Source organism: Crinia signifera, chromosome 8 (assembly GCF_055691185.1).
Source record: "Crinia signifera chromosome 8, ASM5569118v1, whole genome shotgun sequence".
In the NCBI taxonomy this organism is placed as follows: Eukaryota; Metazoa; Chordata; class Amphibia; order Anura; family Myobatrachidae; genus Crinia; species Crinia signifera.
The window spans coordinates 180,070,274-180,097,218 of NC_139224.1; the positions used below are offsets into that span (position 1 = coordinate 180,070,274).

The window sequence follows — 26,945 nt, forward strand, 5'->3', positions numbered from 1 at the left end:
GGGCCCCATAGCAAAAGTTTATAAGGGCCCCCTTTTTAGCAACTGATGGTGATAAATGTATGTAAAACATATTACTTAGACAGAAAAGATGGGCCCCCTTCAGCTCTGGGCCCCATAGCAGCTGCACCCCTTGCACCTATGGTAGTTACGCCTATGGGCATGGCCCATGGTGCCAAGCTGTTAGGGGTCTAGGGTGCAGGTGGAGGGGGAAGAGGAGGATAGGAGGAGAGAGAGGACTGCTTTGTCCATTCTCTTTACCTGCTGCCTCGTGTCCTGACCCTCCCTGCCATGCTCACTTCTCACCTCAGGTCTCCTTACCTGCACCTCATGTCACCTGTCTGTCTCCACCCTCCCTCTAGATTGTAAGCTCCTTAGAGCAGGGACCTCCTCCCTCCTGTTCTCACAGCAGTCTTCTTGCCTTTCAAATACAGCTCACTTAGGGCCGCATTTATCAATGAACTGCGATGTCATCATAATAACACAGATGAATATCGCATTAACATCGCATTGCGATGTTTAGCTACATCACCTGAATGTATGAAGAGCAGTGGCAGGGAGAGCCGGTGCGTAAAAGGACTGTCCCGGCGATCAGCAGCGATGCGAAGGAGAAGAGTTTCTCACTCCCCCTTTTCACCAGGCCAATCAAGGCCTGTGAAGGAGGCATGTGTACTGTACAGGCACTTGCCGCAGATCACAGAAATAAGCTCCGTGGTCTTCATAAACTGCATATTATTATTGTAATCTGGGGCATCGGGGGGGGGGGGGTTGTTTAAGGGCAGACTTGGGGCTGGGTGGCTTGCTTTTCCCACAGAGGCTGCGGGCAGACTGGGGGCTGGGCAGCACTATCTTCGCGCTAACACACTGATTGGCCATTCACCCCTCCACCCGGTCACCCGCCAGTGCCGCTCCCCAGTCCCCTGAGCGGCCCCTGACTTTTGCTCAGCTCAGCGCTGCTGTACTGGGGACACAAGCTGCCTCCTGTCGGGACCCCGCTCCGTGGGTAAAGTTGGAAGTAATGCTGAGAGGCAGGGCAGCACAGTGACGGGTAAGGAAGGAGGGGACCCTGGGGAGGGTTCTAACGCGACTTTCACAATGCGAGTTTATCTGCGATCAAGTTCTGAAAGAGAAATGCTTTCACAACTTGATACATTTCACAAGACTCTGATGCGATATCCGTGCTCTTCTTTTTGCGATAATAAATGTGATAGCTATTTAATACATTTGAGGGATAATAAAATTTTACGTTACTCACCTACCATCTATACCCGCATCTCTTCTCACTCACTTCCCTACATCTCAGCTCTCTTACTCACCTACCATCTATACCCGCATCTCTTCTCTCTCACTTCCCTACATCTCAGCTCTCTTACTCACCTACCATCTATACCCGCATCTCTTCTCTCTCGCTTCCCTACATCTCAGCTCTCTTACTCACCTACCATCTATACCCGCATCTCTTCTCTCTCGCTTCCCTACATCTCAGCTCTCTTACTCACCTACCATCTATACCTGCATCTCTTCTCTCTCACTTCCCTACATCTCAGCTCTCTTACTCACCTACCATCTATACCTGCATCTCTTCTCACTCACTTCTCTATATCTCAGCTCTCTTACCCACCTACCATCTATACCTGCATCTCTTCTCTCTCGCTTCCCTACATATCAGCTCTCTTACTCACCTACCATCTATACCTGCATCTCTTCTCACTCACTTCTCTATATCTCAGCTCTCTTACTCACCTACAATCTATACCTGCCTCTCTTCTCACTCACTTCACTACATCTCAGCTCTCTTACTCACCTACAATCTATACCTGCATCTCTTCTCACTCACTTCCCTATATCTCAGCTCTCTTACTCATCTACCATCTATACCCGCATCTCTTCTCACTCACTTCCCTATATCTCAGCTCTCTTACTCACCTACAATCTATACCCGCATCTCTTCTCACTCACTTCCCTATATCTCAGCTCTCTTACTCACCTACCATCTATACCTGCATCTCTTCTCACTCACTTCTCTATATCTCAGCTCTCTTACCCACCTACCATCTTTACCTGCATCTCTTCTCTCTCGCTTCCCTACATCTCAGCTCTCTTACTCACCTACCATCTATACCTGCATCTCTTCTCACTCACTTCTCTATATCTCAGCTCTCTTACTCACCTACAATCTATACCTGCCTCTCTTCTCACTCACTTCACTACATCTCAGCTCTCTTACTCACCTACAATCTATACCTGCATCTCTTCTCACTCACTTCCCTATATCTCAGCTCTCTTACTCATCTACCATCTATACCCGCATCTCTTCTCACTCACTTCCCTATATCTCAGCTCTCTTACTCACCTACAATCTATACCCGCATCTCTTCTCACTCACTTCCCTATATCTCAGCTCTCTTACTCACCTACCATCTATACCCGCATCTCTTCTCACTCACTTCCCTATATCTCAGCTCTCTTACTCATCTACCATCTATACCCGCATCTCTTCTCACTCACTTCCCTATATCTCAGCTCTCTTACTCATCTACCATCTATACCCGCATCTCTTCTCACTCACTTCCCTATATCTCAGCTCTCTTACTCATCTACCATCTATACCTGCATCTCTTCTCACTCGCTTCCTTACATCTCAGCATTCTCCCCATTGCCGAGTTCGCATATAACAACTCCCACCACTCGGCTACTGAGACTTCTCCTTTCTTAGCCAATTAGACAAATGTTATAACCAAGCGCAGGGCACTAATTGTAGTCCTAGGCTGCCGCTTATAAGGGATACTCAACCCTTAAGAAGAACAATAGTCAAAGAAACACAGTGTAAGCGGCGCTTTAAAGACTACAATTCAAATATCAATTAATGATTTATTTTCATATATATAAAAAAAACACAATAAATACAATGTGCAATACCACCGGCCGGTAGAGAATATAATTATCACAACATATATATACAAGATATTATTAAAAAAGAAGACATGTTACTGCATGATCAAATAGCTCTTCCACATTTAAAATATTCCAACTAATGGACCCAGCTGGGTTATTTTCCTTTTTTCCGGGGGCTCTTTTTTAGCCTTGAATTAGATTTTGTAAGGAATATTAGTAAAAATAATAATGTCCTGTTTAATTCAGGGAGAATAAGCGATAAACTTTATCCAGCAACAAGCAATTAATAATAGCGGGTTAGTCAGCAATTAATGATAAGCGGGTTAATTAGTCCTTTTAGACCAAGCAAGACAAGCGATTTTAGTGCTCATTCATTCAGCAGATTAAAAATGATTTTGATACTTATGCTCCGTTGAACCCAGGCAGGAGGGTCAGATTTGTACTCCTCTGGGGGCAGGATGTAGTTCACCTGGAGCGGGTCCCCGGCTGCTGGTTTTTCCAATTTGCGCAGCCCTCTCAGGGACTCCCAGCTCTGGTGTTGGTGCCCCTCGTCTCAGTTGGTGGGGGTAAGGTTCGGCTCACCTGGAGCAGGTCCCCGGCTGCTGGTCTTCCCGTAGTTGTGCAGCCTTTTCAAGGACTCCCAGCTCCGGCGTTGAATTCCCCGGCTCGGAAGGTAGCGGTGGTCGGAAGTGACGGTGAGATGGATGACGCGTTTCCCCGCCTACAATACTTCAGCGGCTTCATCAGGAAGACCAGCATCCGGGGACCCGCTCCAGGTGAGCCGAACCTTACCCCCACCAACTGAGACGAGGGGCACCAACACCAGAGCTGGGAGTCCCTGAGAGGGCTGCGCAAATTGGAAAAACCAGCAGCCGGGGACCCGCTCCAGGTGAACTACATCCTGCCCCCAGAGGAGTACAAATCTGACCCTCCTGCCTGGGTTCAACGGAGCATAAGTATCAAAATCATTTTTAATCTGCTGAATGAATGAGCACTAAAATCGCTTGTCTTGCTTGGTCTAAAAGGACTAATTAACCCGCTTATCATTAATTGCTGACTAACCCGCTATTATTAATTGCTTGTTGCTGGATAAAGTTTATCGCTTATTCTCCCTGAATTAAACAGGACATTATTATTTTTACTAATATTCCTTACAAAATCTAATTCAAGGCTAAAAAAGAGCCCCCGGAAAAAAGGAAAATAACCCAGCTGGGTCCATTAGTTGGAATATTTTAAATGTGGAAGAGCTATTTGATCATGCAGTAACATGTCTTCTTTTTTAATAATATCTTGTATATATATGTTGTGATAATTATATTCTCTACTGGCCGGTGGTATTGCACATTGTATTTATTGTGTTTTTTTATATATATGAAAATAAATCATTAATTGATATTTGAATTGTAGTCTTTAAAGCGCCGCTTACACTGTGTTTCTTAGCCAATTATGGCTTTCATCCCAAAGCCACTGCCCTGGGTCCAGAGGGACCAGTGGTACTCTCTTCCACTACTGCCCATTTAAGGGTCATTTGGAAGGAGGTACATCACGCTTTAAAAAAGGCTGCTCTTCGGGAGAAGGTTTTTGCTGACCGGACAAGACGGCCATGCAAGTTTAGAGTAGGCGATAAAGTCTGGTTATCGACACAGAACATTAGACTGCGACAAGGAACTTCTAAATTCGGTCCAAAATGTATTGGCCCATTTCTCATTGTCAAGAGAGTCAATCCTGTCACTTTTCGGTTACAGATCCCCAGGGCTTTGAGGATAGCTAATACGTTCCATGCCTCTCTTCTCAAACCAGTTTTTATTTCAAGGAAATTCCCTCGAAGAGCAGATCTAGGTAAACCCCCAGTTGATGTCCATGGACAATCAGAATTTCTTGTAGAAAAGATCCTGGATTGCAGGGTCTCTCGAGGTTCCTTGTATTTCCTTGTCCATTGGAAGGGATATGGGCCTGAAGAGAGGTCCTGGGTTTCCGACAGTGATCTGCACGCCCCCAGACTTAAAGCAAGCTTCTTTCGGGAGTTTCCTCAGAAAGCTGGGCATAGGGGTTTGCTAACCCCTCCTCAAGGGGGGGGGGGGGGTACTGTTGTGCGCTGCAGGAGCACTCCGGGAAGGACAGAGCGGCGCGTCCGTCCAGCCGCCTGTCCTTCCGGGTCTGACGTCCGGTTGCTAGGCAACCAGGGATGCCGGAGGACGCGGCGTCAGGACGCAACGCCTGCCCTCCAACCCAGCGTCTTCCAGCAACCTGGGACGCTGCAGGATGCCGGGGGGTCTTCCTGCCCGCGGCGGCGCCGTTGCTTAGCAACGGCAGACGCCGCCGGGCAGAGAGACAGGACAGCCTCTAATAGGCTGAATAGGAGACGGACCGCAGGTGTCCGAGGGGGCAATTAGTGTAGGCGGGACTGGGCTCCATTTCCATTGGCTCCTGCTTACCATATCAAGGGAGTCAGCCCAGCAGTCCTCGCCGGTGATAGCTTCCTTTGGGTTCTATCTGCCAGCTCCTGTCCGGTCTGTTCCTAGCTGTTCCCAGTGTTACCCTCGTGGACACCGTTTCTTCGGGCTCTCCGGGTACCGTGAGTTGCCCCACTTGGGGTAGTTTCCCCTGGTCTTTTTCAGTTGTTATTTATTGCTTTTTTCCCCATTTTTTTGTCTGCCGGTTAGGCAGGTCTTTTAGGTTGGAGTACCTGTTGTGCTCCTACTTGGTTCTTCCTCTCCGTTTCCCAGCCCATCTGGGATTCCCTGTTCCGTTTGTTCTATTGTGCGATATTGTATCTTATTCTTTTGGTTCCCTGGGCGACTGGTGTCGCGGGTTGTGGCGACCAGGTCGCTGGCGCATAGCTGCGTTAGCCAGGGTTCGGCAAGCTGCCGTTTGTTAATTTTAGTTAGGACCCTTAGCCAGCTTTCCTCTTGGCCATACCCTAGGGGGGTCCCTGGCTCCTTGTCCTTCCTTAACTCCTGGCTGCACCGGAGCTTGGGCGGGCTTAACTCGCCCATTCAAACGTGGCGGCTACAGGCGAAGCCTAGAATATCTGCAGGAGTCGGTCACCCAGCCTGGGGGGTACAACAGAGGCAGTGTAGGGTTCTGCCGTGGCTGTTCTAAACAGCAGTCCCGGCTGCGGGGTCACACCCGATATCTAACACAAGGACTGGGATTCCCACTGTACAGCTGTACAGATGAGTGTGCAAGGAATGGGATTACATAGTAGTTAAGGCTGAATAAAGACTTGATAAAACAAACTGGCAGACAGACTTGGAGGTAGGAGGGCCTTGCTGCAAGCTTACCATCTATAAGGATATAGGAGGGAAACACTAGGACAGGCACCAGTAATAGCATTGCAGTCCCACCAAGTTACACGTCCAGAAGGGAAGCTATATAATACATAAGTGCCTCAGAGGGTTATGTGTGCGGTATATAAATATGATTGGCTTGCCTGAAGAGGTGAGTTTTCAGGGAGCGCTTGAACGTTTTGAGGCTAGTGGAGAGTCTTACTGTGCGTGGAAGGACATTCCGTAGGATGGGAGCAGCCCGATGAAAGTCCTGTAATAATGACTGGGAGCTAGTGATCCGTGCAGAAGAGAGACGCAGATCTTGTGCAGAGCATAGTGGTCGAGATGGGAGATATTTTGTGATAAGTAGAGAGATATAAGCTGGTGCAGTATGGTTAATAGCTTTATATGCGAGTAGAAGTGTTTTATAATGAATACGGTAAGATACAGGCAACCAATGGAGGGACTGGCAGAGCGGATCAGCAGACGATGAGCGTCTTGCAAGGAAGATCAGCCTAGCAGCAGCATTTAGAATGGATTGTAGTGGGGAGAGTCTGTTCTTTGGAAGACCAGTTAGGAGACTATTGCAATAATCAATGCGGGATATAATGAGTGCATGGATAAGAGATTTAGTAGTGTTCAACTTTCGTTTTTAAAGTGCACGATCTATTTGCTTCATCCCTTATATAACTAAACAGAGGGGGGGTTGCATGTGCACTATGCAATCATTACTGCTAACATGTATTCCTTTTATAATTCATTTCTGAGGATGTTGGCATACATTTGGCCAAGTATATCTACCTGCTCACCACGTTAAGGTCTTCTCAATAGAGCAGGTCCCTAGCACTATGGGGTTCATGCCTGGGGTGCAGGGCACCCCCAAGACAGCCCAGCAAAACCACCCCAGGGCATCACATATATAAAATATAGCTGTGAGGTGTAATGGAGTGTCAAGTGTCATAGAATGTAGGGTATGTGTAAGCAACTAATAGTGATAAAGGGTGTGTCAAAAAAGAAAAAATGTGAAAGAATACATATAAAAAAACATACATAGAAAAATGATATGTTTATATGAGACTATGTGTAAAGTAGTGATGCCCTGGAGTGGTCCAGCCAGACAAGCTCAAGGGGACCCCGCACCCAGACAACAACCCCAAGAAAACTGACATTTATAGATTGCTAAAATTTACTAACATTGCTAAACATATCCTGTTAGGTTAATTGAGGCCTTTGACATTCATGCCAGCAATTGAACCATTTGTAGTTTTTACAGTGAGTCAGGCATGTTACTTCACAGCGAACACTAACCAGGAAAAAATAGCAAAAGTGTGTGTATCAGAAACATCTAAGGTGAAGCTAAGGGAAGGCAGAACCAAAAAAACAGGATGGAAAACACAGGAGAACGTAGGGGACTGAAAAAACAATATAGCTTAAAGGGGCTACCAAGGACCACCTACCTAGGTGACACAGTGAGGGTGTGGGCGAATAGCTGACAACACCCTCACTCCTATGAGGGCTGAGAAAAAAGGATTGCTTTTTATATCATTTTTTCCTATTTCGTAATCCTCACATTCCTCATTAATCAGGGGAAATTACGGCGGTTAATAGAACAAGATGATTGTGGTGAGCATCTATAGCAAGGTTACCCTGTACTACTCTATAAGCAAAGTAAAACAAAACATAGGGTTTAACACAAAGTACTGCAGGGCATCCATGTGTAACATAGTAGATTATATCTGTCAATCTGGCTATAAAGACCCTGTGCGTGGTCGCAGAACTAAGGGGGTTATTCTAGTTCATTCTTTCTGACAAAATCCTTCTTAGATGGGCAAAACCATGTGCACTGCAGGTGGGGCAGGTGTTACTTGTGCAGAGAGAATTAGATTTGGGTGGGGTTTTTCTTCAAAGTGAGATCTATATTGCAGTGTAAAATCAAGCAGTCAGTATTTACCCTGCACAGAAACAAAATAACTCACCCAAATCTAATTCTCTCTGCACATGTTACATCTGCCCCCCTGCAGTGCACATGGTTTTGTCCATCTAAGAAGGATTTTGTCAGAAAGAATGAACTAGAATAAACCCCTAAGTTATCATAACGTAAATCCAGGTAAAGAACAAAACAGCAGTCAGCAAACAGTAGAGTATTAGCAGAACCAAAGTCTAGAGAGCGGTCCATCATTAGTCGGACTTGCTTGCCACTGACCAGTCCTGGGCGAGGTGCAACTCATCGGGGCTCCTCAAGGAGGCTACTTCCAACTTCCAGGAGGCCAAGAGTCGTGAGCCCTCAGCAGGTGTAGAAGCCACAAATGTGGAGCCATTTTTCCGGATGAGTAGTTTTGTAGGTAATCCCCATCTGTATGGGATATCAGATTCTTGGAGGGCTTTTGTAACTGGGGAAAACGACCTGCGGAGAGCAAGGGTAGCCGCGTATAGATCGGCAAAAATCTGGAGGTCTCCCAATATAGATGCGGAGCGGCTGGATGGTCTAGCAGCCTTGAGTATGGAGTCCTTGACATGGAAGTAGTGGAGACATATCAGTGTGTCTCATGTAGCGTCTTGTGGAGCATTCCGAGCCTTTGGTAAGCGGTGAATAGGGTCCATAAGGAAATCTGTGATCTGTGTGGTCGGCATCAAATTCGTAAAGAGATCAGTCACATATTTTGTTAGGTCCGAGTTAGAAACGGATTCCGGGATGCCTCTTTAATGTTTTTGCGCATCGATCTATCCTCCATATCGCAAATCTTAGACTGCAAGGCCCTCACTTCAGCCTGAACCCCTCGTGGAGAACAAGAAGTTTGTTGTGTGATTTGACCACTTCATCCATCTTGTTTTTAAGGTGGTCAGTGTAGTGCCCGACCACCTCTATATCCAAGTGGCAAAATTGAAGTGCAGATTTGAATTCTGCTGACATGTCCATTTTAAACTAGGCCAATAGTTGCTTCATCAACCCCAGTGTAAGTGGAGCATCGTCCCCAATAGGTGGTTGCTAACCGTTGCCCGTCGAGGTGGGGTGAAAAGATGCACAGTTTTGGCCACGTTCCAGCCACGAAGCTCGTCCACCGGGTGCCCACAAAAATTGAGGCCTCGGCTTGGTGCCAGTGGTAGGCCTCAACCTGCAGGGAATGAGCACACGGAGCCCCGACTGCGCAGGACGTGCACTCCAGACTAGGGATGGCCATCGACCATTGATGATTCAAAATCATTGACGGTTCATGGCCGATGTTGAATACTTTTGCCATCGATGTTTTTTCAAAGTGCCGTGACACGGAGCATAGCTCCGCCCCCGACACCCGTGAAGCCCCACCCCTGTGTTTTGATTGGCCCACAGGCCAATCAAACACAATGGCTGACCATCGATATACTTAAAAATATCGATGGTCAGCCATTGCATAGTTTAGCACTATCGATGGCCAGTAGCAGAATTGCCATCGATTGCAACTATCGATGGCAATTGCAACGATGGCCATCCCTACTCCAGACCCAGTGGTGAGGGAGGGTGCAGGTCACTAGGGGGGCTAAAAGCAGAGTTTTAAGGGTAATGTCTGCAGGAGCTGCATGTACAAGCGTCCTGCTTCCTCCAAGGCCAGGCCACGCCCCCTTTCCTATTGATTTAACCTTGTTGACTTTGGGTATATATTTAGTCATTAGTGTTTCAAGCAAATGTTTTAGGGTTTCCCACATTTCCTCTGCATATTTGTCCTCAAATAACGCTTCCCATTCGAGTTGTTTTACAGATTCCCTGTATAAATCAAAGTTTGCTTTCCTAAAATTCAGTATTTTAGTCACGTATGTTTATATTTACTTACACACAGTGAGTTACTCAGTCCTTGCACATTCATACATACAGATGTACAGTGGGAGTCTCAGTCCTTGCACATTTATCCGTACAACTGTACAGTGGAGTCCCAGCCCATGCACACTCATCCGTACAACTGTACAGTGGGTGTCCCAGTCCTTGCACATTTATCCGTACAGCTGTACATGGGGAATCCCAGTCCGTGTCGATGTCACCATCACCACTAGCAACCAGGGAACTGGCACATCAGGCTTAGTGGGGGCAAGGGAGTCCGGGTCAAAAAGACAGGTATGGTAGGGGATTCTATCATCCGTAAGACAGATAGGACAGTCTGCTATCGGGACCGCGACAGTCATACAGTCTGTTGTCTTCCGCATGCTCGGGTATGGCAGGTCACGGACCGGGTGGACAGATTACTGGGTGGGGCTGGGAAAGACCCAGCAGTCATGGTGCATATTGGCACAAATGACCAAGTTAATGGAAGGTGTCCTTCAAAATTATTTCATGGATCTAGGATGCAAGCTAAAGGCAAGGAGATCCAAGGTAATTTTCTCAGAAATATTACCTGTGCCGCGAGTTAGTCAAGGGAGACAGAGGGAACTTATGGAACTTAATGCGTGGCTTAGAGGGTGGTGTAGGAAAGAGTGTGCAAGAAACAGAACTCCCACCATACCTCTGAAAGTATGAGTGTGTAAGGATTTGTACATCTGTATGGATGAGTGTGCAAGGACTAGGATGCCCTCTGTACATCAGTATGGATGAGCGTGCAAGGACTGGGATGCCCACTGTACAGCTGTATGGATGAGTGTGCAAGGACTGGGATGCCCACTGTACATCTGTATGGATGAGTGTGTAAGGGTTTGGAAGCCCACTGTACATCTGTATGGATGAGTGTGCAAGGACTTGGATGCCCTCTGTACATCAGTATGGATGAGTGTGTAAGGGTTTGGAAGCCCACTGTACATCTGTATGGATGAGTGTGCAATGACTGGGATGCTCTCTGTACATCTGTATGGATGAGTGTGTAAGGATTTGGAAGCCCACTGTACATCTGTATGGATGAGTGTGTAAGGATTTGGAAGCCCACTGTACATTGTATGGATGAGTGTGCAAGGACTGGGACGCCCACTGTACATCTTTATGGATGAGTGTGTAAGGATTTGGAAGCCCACTGTACATCTGTATGGATGAGTGTGCAAGGACTGGGATGCCCTCTGTACATCTGTATGGATGAATGTGTAAGGATTTGGAAGCCCACTGTACATCTGTATGGATGAGTGTGTAAGGATTTGGTAGCCCACTGTACATTGTATGGATGAGTGTGCAAGGACTGGGACGCCCACTGTACATCTGTATGGATGAGTGTGTAAGGATTTGGAAGCCCACTGTACATCTGTATGGATGAGTGTACAAGGACTGGGATGCCCTCTGTACATCTGTATGGATGAGTGTGCAAGGACTGGGACGCCCACTGTGCAAATATACCTGTTTTCTCGCCCTGTCAGTACCGCACCAAGAACGTGCCTATAGTACGGAACGGGAAGACGACTTCCTCGGAGAGTATTACGCACAGGATCCTCATCTATGGCATCCAGGATGAGAACGGATCACACATACAGAACTTTGCCTTGGATATTACCCCGTCCCCAGATGTTGTGTACAAGTCAGAGCCCGGGACCAGCGAGGGAATGAACGTCCTTGGCATTGTCATATTCTCCGCCACCATGGGTACGCTACATATGTTACATTATTACATTCACTTATTGTGCCACAACGAGTTGTGGGACACATCACGTGCAAAATACAATGCACCACTTATCCAACCCAACGGGGTCCAGGAACAGGCAAGTAGTCAGCGCAGGCGGCAGGTGTAGGGGCGATCAGACAGTCCGGGTCAGTACCAGGCAGAGGAGCTGGCATAGCACAAGTAGCGGGTAGTATCCCCAGCCCAGCCTGCCGTATATACCCGCAGCCTTTGGTCGCTGGCTATGGACAGTCACTGAGCGAAGAACAGGGACAGCTGAGGAACCTGACCAGTCCGTGCCATGGCTCCCAGTGCACAGGTCTGCTAAGTACAGTAGTGTACCTTCAGCCTCCTATACTACTGTATCACAGGAATGCCAGTGAGGGCTCCCCCCGCTTTTTTATCATTATTCATTACGTGAGGCTCTGCTTGGTGCCAGTAACTAACAGGAGCAGTTTGACATGGAAGGAATCCAGGGGACTGCTCCGGCTTCCTTTGTCCCCATTGTAGTGCACGTGATGCCTCCTTGTGTTCACGGTCTGTCACTTGATGAATTGGAGGATCTGCCTCCCCCCCCCACCCCGAGTATACTGGAGTGCCCTTCCAGTGCTGTAACTGTATGTGTCCTGTGACGTGGCTTCACTCCTTGTGATATAACTGTATTTGTCCTGTGACGTGGCTTCTCTCCTGGTGCTATAACTGTATGTGTCCTGTGACGTGGCTTCTCTCCGGGTGCTATAACTGTATGTGTCCTGTGACGTGGCTTCATTCCTGGTGATATAACTGTATGTGTCCTGTGACGTGGCTTCATTCCTGGTGATATAACTGTACGTGTCCTGTGACGTGGATTCATTCCAGGTGATATAACTATGTGTCCTGTGACATGGCTTCATTCCTGGTTCTATAACTGTGTGACGTGGCTTCTCTCCTGGTGCTATAACTGTACGTGTCCTGTGACGTGGCTTCTCTCCTGGTGCTATAACTGTATGTGTCCTGTGACGTGGCTTCATTCCTGGTGATATAACTGTACGTGTCCTGTGATGTGGCTTCCCTCCTGTTGATATAAATGTATACGTCCTGTGACGTGGCTTCTCTCCGGGTGATATAAATGAATGTGTCCTGTGACGTGGCTTCTCTCCTGGTGATATAACTGTATATGTCCTGTGACGTGGCTTCATTCCTGGTGATATAACTGTACGTTTCCTGTGACGTGGCTTCACTCTTGTTCATATAACTGTACGTGTCCTGTGACGTGGCTTCATTCCTGGTGATATAACTGTACGTGTCCTGTGACGTGGCTTCTCTCCAGGTGCTATAACTGTATGTGTCCTGTGACGTGGCTTCATTCCTGGTGATATAACTGTACGTGTCCTGTGACGTGGATTCATTCCTGGTGATATAACTGTATGTGTCTTGTGACGTGGATTCTCTCCTGGTGATATAACTGTATATGTCCTGTGACGTGGCTTTTTTCCAGGTGATCTAACTATATATACTGAGTTGTGGCTTTTCTCCGGGTGATATACTGTAACTGTATATGTCCTGTGACATGGCTTTATATGTCCTGAGTCGTGTCTTTTCTCCAGGTTATATAACTGTATATGTCCTGTGACGTGGCTTTTCTCCTGGTGATATAACTATATATATCCTGAGACGTGGCTTTTCTCCTGGTGATATAACTGTATATGTCCTGTGACGTGTCTTTTCTCCTGGAGATATAACTGTATATGTCCTGTGATGTGTCTTTTCTCCTGGAGATATAACTGTATATGTCCTGAGTCGTGTCTTTTCTCCGGGTGATATAACTGTATATGTCCTGTGACATGGCTTTATATGTCCTGTGACGTGGCTTTTCTCCTGGTGATATAACTATATATATCCTATATATATCAATAGATAATTGTATATCAATAGATAATTGTATTTTGTTAGATGTATGTATAGATTGGAAGGTTCTAAGTAAGCCAATATTAGCATACCTCTTGGTTGGCTAATCAGGCTAGTTTATGATCTTTGTACAATTAGCATTTCAATCAGGTGGGCAAATGGTCTGGCCTGGCCTGGCTCTTAATTTGGGATAGTATTTCTGTAGGGTTATGTAACGATCAGATCAGGTGATCGATCAAATTAACGTATGCCTCCTGTTATGATTATCTGTCCGGTCAATGTATGTCTGATATTGGTGTAATAGTTATGTCTCCTGTGAGTATTGGAATCAGGACATGTCTTGTATGTAAACTGTAGGTGACCCTGGTTTGAGTTTGAGGCCTGTATTTCCTCAGTGTGACATCTGTGGACTCCTCTGGAGTTAGGATGTAAGATAAGATCTGAGCCCCTCATAAACCATGGTCCAGGAGAAGAGGTTAGAGTTTGTCCCCTTCCTTCACATCTCTTATCAGTGGGTCTGCTATGCAAGGAAGGAGGATCAATCACTTTGAAAACAGCAGACTGTAGAAAATACATTGCCAGGGACCTTCCACACTCCTTCAGCATGGAAAGAGTGGAATCCTAAGGGTGGGAGGGATGAGGGAGTCTGCAAGGTATAACTAGGACTCTTCTCCCTATAGTCAGTGTCACTACCTGGGGGTCAAGCAAGCAGGCTGTAGGCGACGAGAGATTTCTTGTGGAGGACCCCCCCACTTCAGGATTGTAGGATACGGTTCTGTCTTTTTTTCCTTTTATTTTATTTCTGAAATTTGCATTTAAAACTTGTGTGTACTTTTAAAATCATTGTAAAATCTTGTAACTATTTTCTAAAGCTCTGTAGTATTTCTAGGAATAAATAATACATATTCCCAGTTCTGGTTCTGTGTTCCTAAGACTCATTAGCCTCGGAAGAGAACGGCTGAAAAACGTTACCATTGTTATCTTGTATTGTGTGGTCAGGGGCGAGCCAAGCCGCCCCTTGCGCGGTTTCAGGCGCTAAAATCAGGTTTTGGCTGGTGGCAGTGTACCTCAAGGAAAGGACCCGAGTGTCCTGAGTGAACCCCAGTCACGGCCGGCGCTGCTCAGATTGACGTATCGGAGCAGGCGACCGGTGGGTCCGTGACATTTGGTGGCAAGCGGTGGGGTGGAGAATTCATTTTTCTCTTTAAGAACTTAAGTGAGTGTGGGTAGAATTTTGTGAGAAATACCCACATCACCAGAATCAGAACTCAGAGCTTTACTATAGTTTTAAAAGTCACACAGTGAGTGCAATTTCTGTTCCCCTTCCTTCTCTTGTTTTTCTTTCCTATCATTTTATTTGACAAGTGTGAGACTCCGGATGGCTGATTACCAGCAGATGAGGAGAGATGACCTGGCGGTCGTGTGTGTGCAGAGGAATATCCCTTGGTCTGGCCAGAGTAGAAAACGTATGATTCAGGCACTCGTGGATGCCGATCGGACTCTAGCTGCTGGAGGAAACCAGTCCATGGACAATCCTACCCCAGGGGCTCAGTCAGCACTGGACAGTACAAACGATTCCGCGCCAGGGTCAAACACTTCTGCTGGACCCAGCAAGTCTACACTGCAGAGCGACCTTCTAGCTGCTAGCAGGCAATTGGAGAATGTGAACCCCGTATTCGCTTTGCAGCTGGTGCAGTTCTGCCAAGCCATTGTCGACAGAGAGGCTGCGGAGCGCAAAGCCACTGTGGACAGAGGGGCTGCGGAGTGCAAAGCCAGACGAGAGGCTGAGGAGCGCAAAGCCGTACGAGAGGCTGAGAAGCGCAAAGCCGTACGAGAGGCTGAGGAGCGCAAAGCTGTACGTGAGGCTGCAGAGCGTCAGGCCCAGCGTGAGTACCAGTTGGAACTGGTGAGGCTCAGGGGGCTGATCGCTGTTGGTAAACCAGTGGAGGATGATACAGGGCATCATGATGGCGAACCTTTACGTGAGACTTTATCTGCCGTGGCTACTGAGTTAGCAGGAGATGGGCTTCGTACTGAACTTTTACTGTCTGCGGAAGTAAATAATGTGTTGGATCATGATGTGGACTCTGTTATCAATCATGGGGAGCCTAACAAGGGACAGAGGTCCCAAATCACCGCTGACGCGAATTTCACCGGACCGCGTCATGCACAGTTCCCTGTCTTGGAAGCAGACAGAGGAAGCCAAGGGAGTGTCAGCTTGGTTGTGAGTAAAGAGCTGGCCCTGGACACTACCACCGATGCTCAGAGAGCTGACATCTCTGCTAGCACCAAGGAGACTGTAGGATGTGTGGCAGTCAGGGAGACTGCAGAGTACCAATCCCCTACAGCACCAGAAGAGCCCAGTGAGTATTCTGACCCATATGGTGATGATTATCCGTTTAGGCTTATGAGCCCAGAAGAACTCACTACAGAATGTCAGCTGCAAGGTATCTCCTGCCCCAACAATTCCCGCTGGGAGATGATCAAGCGGCTCACCCGTGCACGAAATGATGAGCGCAATGTTTTCGGCATGTATCGCGGTGAGTTTCTAACCTGGGGTCCCGATGCGACTCCTTGGTTACTGCTGAGAGACCTGACGGACTGTTTTGAAATAGCGCAGCAATATGCGTATGATTGTAAAAAGCTCGATACTCCATGGTGGAAAGAGCAGTGCCGCTGGGCAGATGCTGAAAGGAATCGCCTGGAACAGCTTCTATCACCAGCTATGGAACCAACGACACAGCCTACCAGGGTTTCCCTCATGGACATGGTACCCGGGCCTGCTACAATCGGTGTGGAACCTGTTCCAGAGACCTCACATCACAAGGTCCAGTTTAAACTGCTGGAAGATGTGAGCAGCATGTTCCCTCCCGTTGCTCCAGATTTGTTGCCGGAAGCGGCTGGCTGCATAGTGAAAGTATGCAGGGGAGAGACTATGTCGGAAATAGGAATGGGACTTTCTAACTGTATGCACACAAGTATGTGTGGGACTACTGATGTGGGACTTTTATTAACTCCACACATATCTGTCACTAACCCTTCTGAACCATATGATGCATCTCAGGTAGTATGTAACCATGCTGAACATTGCAATGTTGTTATTTTGTGTGAAGCCCCTAGGATGATCTGTGATAGTGCCGTACCTTCGGTAGAGGTGGAGGGTGAGTTAGAGACAGGTATAGTGGGTAATCCTTGCCAGTTTGTGGGGTTAAATGAATGCCCTAATCTAGTTGGGAATGAGACACCCTCACTCACCAGTGGTAGGAGTGCTGCTGGTGATGTCATTAAGGTTGCTGTGCCAGACGTTAACCCTGTTCCTCCAGTGATGTCTGGTTGTGACATGGTGCCCGGGGACGCTAACTGCACAAATGGGACCGATCTGAGTTGGTTGCAGGCAGCGCATGTACCTGCCAATAAGTTACTGGTGACAACATGCTCAGATAACCCCATTCCTGCTCAGAGACAATGGGACCCAGATATAGCGTTTTTGCCATGGTGCAATTGTAAGCCAGCAGGATGGGCCCCATGTGTTGTGGAAGATGCACAGGCTAATTTGCAGGTATTGCAGGATGTCTCCCCAGGTTATGATAGTGATGTTGCTGTTGATAATGTGATGTCTTGCGCTACTGTGGGAACTGTGGTACCAGGTATAATAAGTGACCTGGTGGGCCCTGTGTGCACTGTAGACCTGTCAGATAGGGAGAGAGTGTCCCTTACTGCAGCTTTCCCCCCAAACCCCCCTCCTTACTGTAGCCACACAAGAACAGATACAGGAACACAGCAGGGGTTCCCTCCAGACACTGAGAACCCTCCAGAGAGTGCATTTTTCCAGCATCACTGGATAACGGATGCCTCTCCTGAGAACCTCAGTGGCACCACCCCAGCCACAGAACCTGCGGGTCTGGGAGGGAAGGTCAGGCTCAGGAAGGTGTCCTGGACTGCCATGGAAAGCTTGGCTTTCCACGCAGAACTGAGAATCAACCCTGCACAGGCTGCCCCATACCTGGGAAGTGGGAAAGATACACCTGGGTGCAGTGAGAGGGTTGTTTCAGGAATAGAGCCAGTGGCTAGTAGGGAAGCTGCTGTGTGTAACCAGAAGGGTGGGAGGGCCCGTGAAGAACAGGTAAACTCAGCTCCATTAACCTCAGAAAAGCTGAGCTGGGATGTTCCCAAGACAGGGGACAATGACCTGCTGGTATTCCCCCTTGCAGAAACGTGCCCCCCTTCGCAATTCACACACACAGACAAAGAGGGAGAATCTCCTCACAAAAGGATGAGGTGTGAGGTGTTGAGTGAGTGGACCTTCCCCCCAGTGAAGGGGAGGGGGGGTCAGTCAGCTCAGGAGAGGTGCTGGGAAGACATTTTTAAGTCTGTATATAGTGCTGGGAGAATGCCCCACACCTGTGGTATAGTTAAACGTGCCGAGTTACGAGTCCCAGGGGGATGGCCGTTTGGGGTGTGGAGGAATGGTCTGGTACTGATCTCAGTGAGTAAGGCCAAACTGCCAGCTGCAGGGGAGAATCCGTGCCCAGGAGTACGACGCACAGCTGTGGTGGGCTGTGTCAATATCAGCCGGGATGGACACAGCTCCCACTATATCAGTGTGCTCACAGACTATGGGTTCGAGGACACCTGTGTGCTTTTAGTTTGCCATCTCCTGCGAGAGGGACAGGGACTATGCCCATTGCCCACCCTAGCCACGGCTATGGCGTCCGGTGGTGCCATGACAGACGTCAAGTATAGTGAAGTGTTAGTACAGATCCCGCAGAATCAGTGGCAGTCTGTCTCAGCACAGAGACCACTGCTACCTGTCCAGGTGATGTAGTTAATAGCGCACTGATGAGACGGTGACGTGGGTCACCGCCTCTGTGCACCATTTTAAAAGGGGGAGGTGTAACGATCAGATCAGGTGATCGATCAAATTAACGTATGCCTCCTGTTATGATTATCTGTCCGGTCAATGTATGTCTGATATTGGTGTAATAGTTATGTCTCCTGTGAGTATTGGAATCAGGACATGTCTTGTATGTAAACTGTAGGTGACCCTGGTTTGAGTTTGAGGCCTGTATTTCCTCAGTGTGACATCTGTGGACTCCTCCGGAGTTAGGATGTAAGAAAAGATCTGAGCCCCTCATAAACCATGGTCCAGGAGAAGAGGTTAGAGTTTGTCCCCTTCCTTCACATCTCTTATCAGTGGGTCTGCTATGCAAGGAAGGAGGATCAATCACTTTGAAAACAGCAGACTGTAGAAAATACATTGCCAGGGACCTTCCACACTCCTTCAGCATGGAAAGAGTGGAATCCCAAGGGTGGGAGGGATGAGGGAGTCTGCAAGGTATAACTAAGACTCTTCTCCCTATAGTCAGTGTCACTACCTGGGGGTCAAGCAAGCAGGCTGTAGGCGAGGAGAGATTTCTTGTGGAGGACCCCCCCACTTCAGGATTGTAGGATACGGTTCTGTCTTTTTTTCCTTTTATTTTATTTCTGAAATTTGCATTTAAAACTTGTGTGTACTTTTAAAATCATTGTAAAATCTTGTAACTATTTTCTAAAGCTCTGTAGTATTTCTAGGAATAAATAATACATATTCCCAGTTCTGGTTCTGTGTTCCTAAGACTCATTAGCCTCGGAAGAGAACGGCTGAAAAACGTTACCATTGTTATCTTGTATTGTGTGGTCAGGGGCGAGCCAAGCCGCCCCTTGCGCGGTTTCAGGCGCTAAAATCAGGTTTTGGCTGGTGGCAGTGTACCTCAAGGAAAGGACCCGAGTGTCCTGAGTGAACCCCAGTCACGGCCGGCGCTGCTCAGATTGACGTATCGGAGCAGGCGACCGGTGGGTCCGTGACAGGTTAGAAGCAAGACAGCTTGCTGTTTTGCAGCTGGCTGTTTTAGCAAAGGGTGTTCTTAACTAAGGGTAGCATCTGAACAGTTAAAGAAACAGTTGAACAAACATTGAACAACTACATAAAGAAATACCGGAGGAACACAGAAGGACATAAAATTCAACATCATCCACTGAAAATCCAGCATTCTGCAGTGAGTTACCTGACCCAGCATCACCTACAGTCTGCACAGCCAGGACAATGAACTTCATACTGAACCATTCTATGTACCAGAGCCATGGTTCCTCAATCCTGTGCATTCCCTATTCACTCTGCATGCTTTCTGCCCCTAGCAGGGTGTGCTGTGGCATGGCCCACGGTGCAAAGCTATTAGGGGTCAAGGGTGCAGGTGGAGGGGGAAGAGGAGGATAGGAGGAGAGAGAGGACTACTTTGTCCATTCTCTTTACCTGCTGCCTCGTGTCCTGCCATGCTCACTTCTTGCCTCAGGTTTCCTTACCTGCACCTCATGTCACCTGTCTGTCTCCCCCTCCCTCTAGATTGTAAGCTCCTTAGAGCAGGGCCCTCCTCCCTCCTGTTCTCACTGCACTCTTCTTGTATTTCAACTACAGCTCTCTTACTCATCTACAATCTATACCTGCATCTATTCTCATTCACTTCCTTATATCTCAGCTGTATTGTGTACTAAGAATTGTGCTTTAATTGTGTTATGACTAGTTCTGTGTACCCTGTACTGTTCTTTTGTGTTCTATATGTACAGTACTGGCTGGTGCAATCACCATGTGGCGCCGCTGATTGGCTGCCTGGGTGCTGCACAGCTCAGTAATGATATGTTCCCCATGTCTGTGACCCTCATTAGAGTACATCTAGTATATATATCAGTACTGTTACTGGCTACCTAGCTGGCTGTGCAATCACCATGTGGCGCCGCTGATTGGCTGACTGGGTGCTGCACAGCTCAGTAATTATATGGTCCCCATGTCTGTGCTCCTCATTAGAGTACATCTAGTTTATATATATCAGTACTGTTACTGGCTGTGCAATCACCATGTGGCGCCGCTGAATGGCTGCCTGGGTACTGCACAGCTCGGTAAATATGTTCCCCATGTCCGTGTCCCTTATTAGAATGCGTCTTGTGCATATCTGTATGTGTGATGTACATTTGTACTGCCATTGTTGCCTGTTCCTTGTACTGATAACCCTTTGTATTGCAGTATGTGCATTGTTATTTTTATTGTCTGTAAAGCGCCTTGAGTCCTGTTGGAGAAAGTGCGCTATATAAATAAAACTTACTTACTTACTATAATCCTGAGACGTGGCTTTTCTCCTGGTGATATAACTGTATATGTCCTGTGACGTGGCTTTTCTCCTGGTGATATAACTGTATATGTCCTGTGACGTGGCTTTATATGTCCTGAGTCGTGTCTTTTCTCCGGGTGATATAACTGTATATATCCTGAGACGTGGCTTTTCTCCTGGTGATATAACTGTATATGTCCTGTGACGTGGCTTTATATGTCCTGAGTCGTGTCTTTTCTCCAGGTGATATAACTGTATATGTCCTGTGACGTGGCTTTTCTCCTGGTGATATAACTGTATATGTCCTGTGACGTGGCTTTTCTCCTGGTGATATAACTGTATATGTCCTGTGACGTGTCTTTTCTCCTGGAGATATAACTGTATATGTCCTGTGACGTGGCTTTATATGTCCTGAGTCGTGTCTTTTCTCCGGGTGATATAACTGTATATGTCCTGTGACATGGCTTTATATGTCCTGAGTCGTGTCTTTTCTCCGGGTGATATAACTGTATATGTCCTGTGACGTGGCTTTTCTCCGGGTGATATAACTGTATATGTCCTGAGTCGTGTCTTTTCTCCGGGTGATATAACTGTATATGTCCTGTGACATGGCTTTATATGTCCTGAGTCGTGGCTTTTCTCTTGGTGATATAACTATATATATCCTGAGACGTGGCTTTTCTCCTGGTGATATAACTGTATATGTCCTGTGACGTGGCTTTTCTCCTGGTGATATAACTGTATATGTCCTGTGACGTGGCTTTTCACCTGGTGATATAACTATATATATCCTGAGACGTGGCTTTTCTCCTGGTGATATAACTGTATATGTCCTGTGACGTGTCTTTTCTCCTGGAGATATAACTGTATATGTCCTGTGACGTGGCTTTATATGTCCTGAGTCGTGTCTTTTCTCCGGGTGATATAACTGTATATGTCCTGTGACGTGGCTTTTCTCCTGGTGATATAACTATATATATCCTGAGACGTGGCTTTTCTCCTGGTGATATAACTGTATATGTCCTGTGACGTGGCTTTATATGTCCTGAGTCGTGTCTTTTCTCCGGGTGATATAACTGTATATGTCCTGTGACGTGGCTTTATATGTCCTGAGTCGTGTCTTTTCTCCGGGTGATATAACTGTATATGTCCTGTGACGTGGCTTTTCTCCTGGTGATATAACTATATATATCCTGAGACGTGGCTTTTCTCCTGGTGATATAACTGTATATGTCCTGTGACGTGGCTTTTCTCCTGGTGATATAACTGTATATGTCCTGTGACGTGGCTTTATATGTCCTGAGTCGTGTCTTTTCTCCGGGTGATATAACTGTATATGTCCTGTGACGTGGCTTTATATGTCCTGAGTCGTGTCTTTTCTCCGGGTGATATAACTGTATATGTCCTGTGACGTGGCTTTATATGTCCTGAGTCGTGTCTTTTCTCCGGGTGATATAACTGTATATGTCCTGTGACGTGGCTTTTCTCTTGGTGATATGACTATATATATCCTGAGACGTGGCTTTTCTCCTGGTGATATAACTGTATATGTCCTGTGACGTGGCTTTATATGTCCTGAGTCGTGTCTTTTCTCCAGGTGATATAACTGTATATGTCCTGTGACGTGGCTTTTCTCCTGGTGATATAACTGTATATGTCCTGTGACGTGGCTTTTCTCCTGGTGATATAACTGTATATGTCCTGTGACGTGTCTTTTCTCCTGGAGATATAACTGTATATGTCCTGTGACGTGGCTTTTCTCCTGGTGATATAACTGTATATGTCCTGTGACGTGTCTTTTCTCCTGGAGATATAACTGTATATGTCCTGTGACGTGTCTTTTCTCCTGGAGATATAACTGTATATGTCCTGTGACGTGGCTTTTCTCCTGGAGATATAACTGTATATGTCCTGTGACATGGCTTTATATGTCCTGAGTCGTGTCTTTTCTCCGGGTGATATAACTGTATATGTCCTGTGACATGGCTTTATATGTCCTGAGTCGTGTCTTTTCTCCGGGTGATATAACTGTATATGTCCTGTGACGTGGCTTTTCTCCGGGTGATATAACTGTATATGTCCTGAGTCGTGTCTTTTCTCCGGGTGATATAACTGTATATGTCCTGTGACGTAGCTTTTCTCTTGGTGATATAACTATATATATCCTGAGACGTGGCTTTTCTCCTGGTGATATAACTGTATATGTCCTGTGACGTGGCTTTTCTCCTGGTGATATAACTGTATATGTCCTGTGACGTGGCTTTTCACCTGGTGATATAACTATATATATCCTGAGACGTGGCTTTTCTCCTGGTGATATAACTGTATATGTCCTGTGACGTGTCTTTTCTCCTGGAGATATAACTGTATATGTCCTGTGACGTGGCTTTATATGTCCTGAGTCGTGTCTTTTCTCCGGGTGATATAACTGTATATGTCCTGTGACGTGGCTTTTCTCCTGGTGATATAACTATATATATCCTGAGACGTGGCTTTTCTCCTGGTGATATAACTGTATATGTCCTGTGACGTGGCTTTATATGTCCTGAGTCGTGTCTTTTCTCCGGGTGATATAACTGTATATGTCCTGTGACGTGGCTTTATATGTCCTGAGTCGTGTCTTTTCTCCGGGTGATATAACTGTATATGTCCTGTGACGTGGCTTTTCTCCTGGTGATATAACTATATATATCCTGAGACGTGGCTTTTCTCCTGGTGATATAACTGTATATGTCCTGTGACGTGGCTTTTCTCCTGGTGATATAACTGTATATGTCCTGTGACGTGGCTTTATATGTCCTGAGTCGTGTCTTTTCTCCGGGTGATATAACTGTATATGTCCTGTGACGTGGCTTTATATGTCCTGAGTCGTGTCTTTTCTCCGGGTGATATAACTGTATATGTCCTGTGACGTGGCTTTATATGTCCTGAGTCGTGTCTTTTCTCCGGGTGATATAACTGTATATGTCCTGTGACGTGGCTTTTCTCTTGGTGATATGACTATATATATCCTGAGACGTGGCTTTTCTCCTGGTGATATAACTGTATATGTCCTGTGACGTGGCTTTTCTCCTGGTTATATAACTGTATATGTCCTGTGACGTGGCTTTATATGTCCTGAGATGTGGCTTTTATCCGGGTGATATAACTGTATATGTCCTGTGACGTGGCTTTATATGTCCTGAGTCGTGTCTTTTCTCCGGGTGATATAACTGTATATGTCATGTGACGTGGCTTTATATGTCCTGAGTCGTGTCTTTTCTCCGGGTGATATAACTGTATATGTCCTGTGACGTGGCTTTTCTCTTGGTGATATGACTATATATATCCTGAGACGTGGCTTTTCTCCTGGTGATATAACTGTATATGTCCTGTGACGTGGCTTTTCTCCTGGTGATATAACTGTATATGTCCTGTGACGTGGCTTTATATGTCCTGAGTCGTGTCTTTTCTCCGGGTGATATAACTGTATATATCCTGAGACGTGGCTTTTCTCCTGGTGATATAACTGTATATGTCCTGTGACGTGGCTTTATATGTCCTGAGTCGTGTCTTTTCTCCAGGTGATATAACTGTATATGTCCTGTGACGTGGCTTTTCTCCTGGTGATATAACTGTATATGTCCTGTGACGTGGCTTTTCTCCTGGTGATATAACTGTATATGTCCTGTGACGTGTCTTTTCTCCTGGAGATATAACTGTATATGTCCTGTGACGTGGCTTTATATGTCCTGAGTCGTGTCTTTTCTCCGGGTGATATAACTGTATATGTCCTGTGACATGGCTTTATATGTCCTGAGTCGTGTCTTTTCTCCGGGTGATATAACTGTATATGTCCTGTGACGTGGCTTTTCTCCGGGTGATATAACTGTATATGTCCTGAGTCGTGTCTTTTCTCCGGGTGATATAACTGTATATGTCCTGTGACATGGCTTTATATGTCCTGAGTCGTGGCTTTTCTCTTGGTGATATAACTATATATATCCTGAGACGTGGCTTTTCTCCTGGTGATATAACTGTATATGTCCTGTGACGTGGCTTTTCTCCTGGTGATATAACTGTATATGTCCTGTGACGTGGCTTTTCACCTGGTGATATAACTATATATATCCTAAGACGTGGCTTTTCTCCTGGTGATATAACTGTATATGTCCTGTGACGTGTCTTTTCTCCTGGAGATATAACTGTATATGTCCTGTGACGTGGCTTTATATGTCCTGAGTCGTGTCTTTTCTCCGGGTGATATAACTGTATATGTCCTGTGACGTGGCTTTTCTCCTGGTGATATAACTATATATATCCTGAGACGTGGCTTTTCTCCTGGTGATATAACTGTATATGTCCTGTGACGTGGCTTTATATGTCCTGAGTCGTGTCTTTTCTCCGGGTGATATAACTGTATATGTCCTGTGACGTGGCTTTATATGTCCTGAGTCGTGTCTTTTCTCCGGGTGATATAACTGTATATGTCCTGTGACGTGGCTTTTCTCCTGGTGATATAACTATATATATCCTGAGACGTGGCTTTTCTCCTGGTGATATAACTGTATATGTCCTGTGACGTGGCTTTTCTCCTGGTGATATAACTGTATATGTCCTGTGACGTGGCTTTATATGTCCTGAGTCGTGTCTTTTCTCCGGGTGATATAACTGTATATGTCCTGTGACGTGGCTTTATATGTCCTGAGTCGTGTCTTTTCTCCGGGTGATATAACTGTATATGTCCTGTGACGTGGCTTTATATGTCCTGAGTCGTGTCTTTTCTCCGGGTGATATAACTGTATATGTCCTGTGACGTGGCTTTTCTCTTGGTGATATGACTATATATATCCTGAGACGTGGCTTTTCTCCTGGTGATATAACTGTATATGTCCTGTGACGTGGCTTTATATGTCCTGAGTCGTGTCTTTTCTCCAGGTGATATAACTGTATATGTCCTGTGACGTGGCTTTTCTCCTGGTGATATAACTGTATATGTCCTGTGACGTGGCTTTTCTCCTGGTGATATAACTGTATATGTCCTGTGACGTGTCTTTTCTCCTGGAGATATAACTGTATATGTCCTGTGACGTGGCTTTTCTCCTGGTGATATAACTGTATATGTCCTGTGACGTGTCTTTTCTCCTGGAGATATAACTGTATATGTCCTGTGACGTGTCTTTTCTCCTGGAGATATAACTGTATATGTCCTGTGACGTGGCTTTTCTCCTGGAGATATAACTGTATATGTCCTGTGACATGGCTTTATATGTCCTGAGTCGTGTCTTTTCTCCGGGTGATATAACTGTATATGTCCTGTGACATGGCTTTATATGTCCTGAGTCGTGTCTTTTCTCCGGGTGATATAACTGTATATGTCCTGTGACGTGGCTTTTCTCCGGGTGATATAACTGTATATGTCCTGAGTCGTGTCTTTTCTCCGGGTGATATAACTGTATATGTCCTGTGACGTAGCTTTTCTCTTGGTGATATAACTATATATATCCTGAGACGTGGCTTTTCTCCTGGTGATATAACTGTATATGTCCTGTGACGTGGCTTTTCTCCTGGTGATATAACTGTATATGTCCTGTGACGTGGCTTTTCACCTGGTGATATAACTATATATATCCTGAGACGTGGCTTTTCTCCTGGTGATATAACTGTATATGTCCTGTGACGTGTCTTTTCTCCTGGAGATATAACTGTATATGTCCTGTGACGTGGCTTTATATGTCCTGAGTCGTGTCTTTTCTCCGGGTGATATAACTGTATATGTCCTGTGACGTGGCTTTTCTCCTGGTGATATAACTATATATATCCTGAGACGTGGCTTTTCTCCTGGTGATATAACTGTATATGTCCTGTGACGTGGCTTTATATGTCCTGAGTCGTGTCTTTTCTCCGGGTGATATAACTGTATATGTCCTGTGACGTGGCTTTATATGTCCTGAGTCGTGTCTTTTCTCCGGGTGATATAACTGTATATGTCCTGTGACGTGGCTTTTCTCCTGGTGATATAACTATATATATCCTGAGACGTGGCTTTTCTCCTGGTGATATAACTGTATATGTCCTGTGACGTGGCTTTTCTCCTGGTGATATAACTGTATATGTCCTGTGACGTGGCTTTATATGTCCTGAGTCGTGTCTTTTCTCCGGGTGATATAACTGTATATGTCCTGTGACGTGGCTTTATATGTCCTGAGTCGTGTCTTTTCTCCGGGTGATATAACTGT

General features: G+C 46.3%; 1 protein-coding gene across 1 annotated transcript in view; it reads left to right on the forward strand.

The window, feature by feature from the left end:
- The window catches only part of SLC1A7 (solute carrier family 1 member 7), a 199,393-nt gene that overhangs the window by 118,485 nt on the left and 53,963 nt on the right, over positions 1–26,945 (forward strand). The window contains 1 exon segment of the mRNA XM_083157919.1: positions 11,463–11,685. Within this exon segment, the coding sequence (XP_083014045.1) occupies positions 11,463–11,685 (223 nt within the window).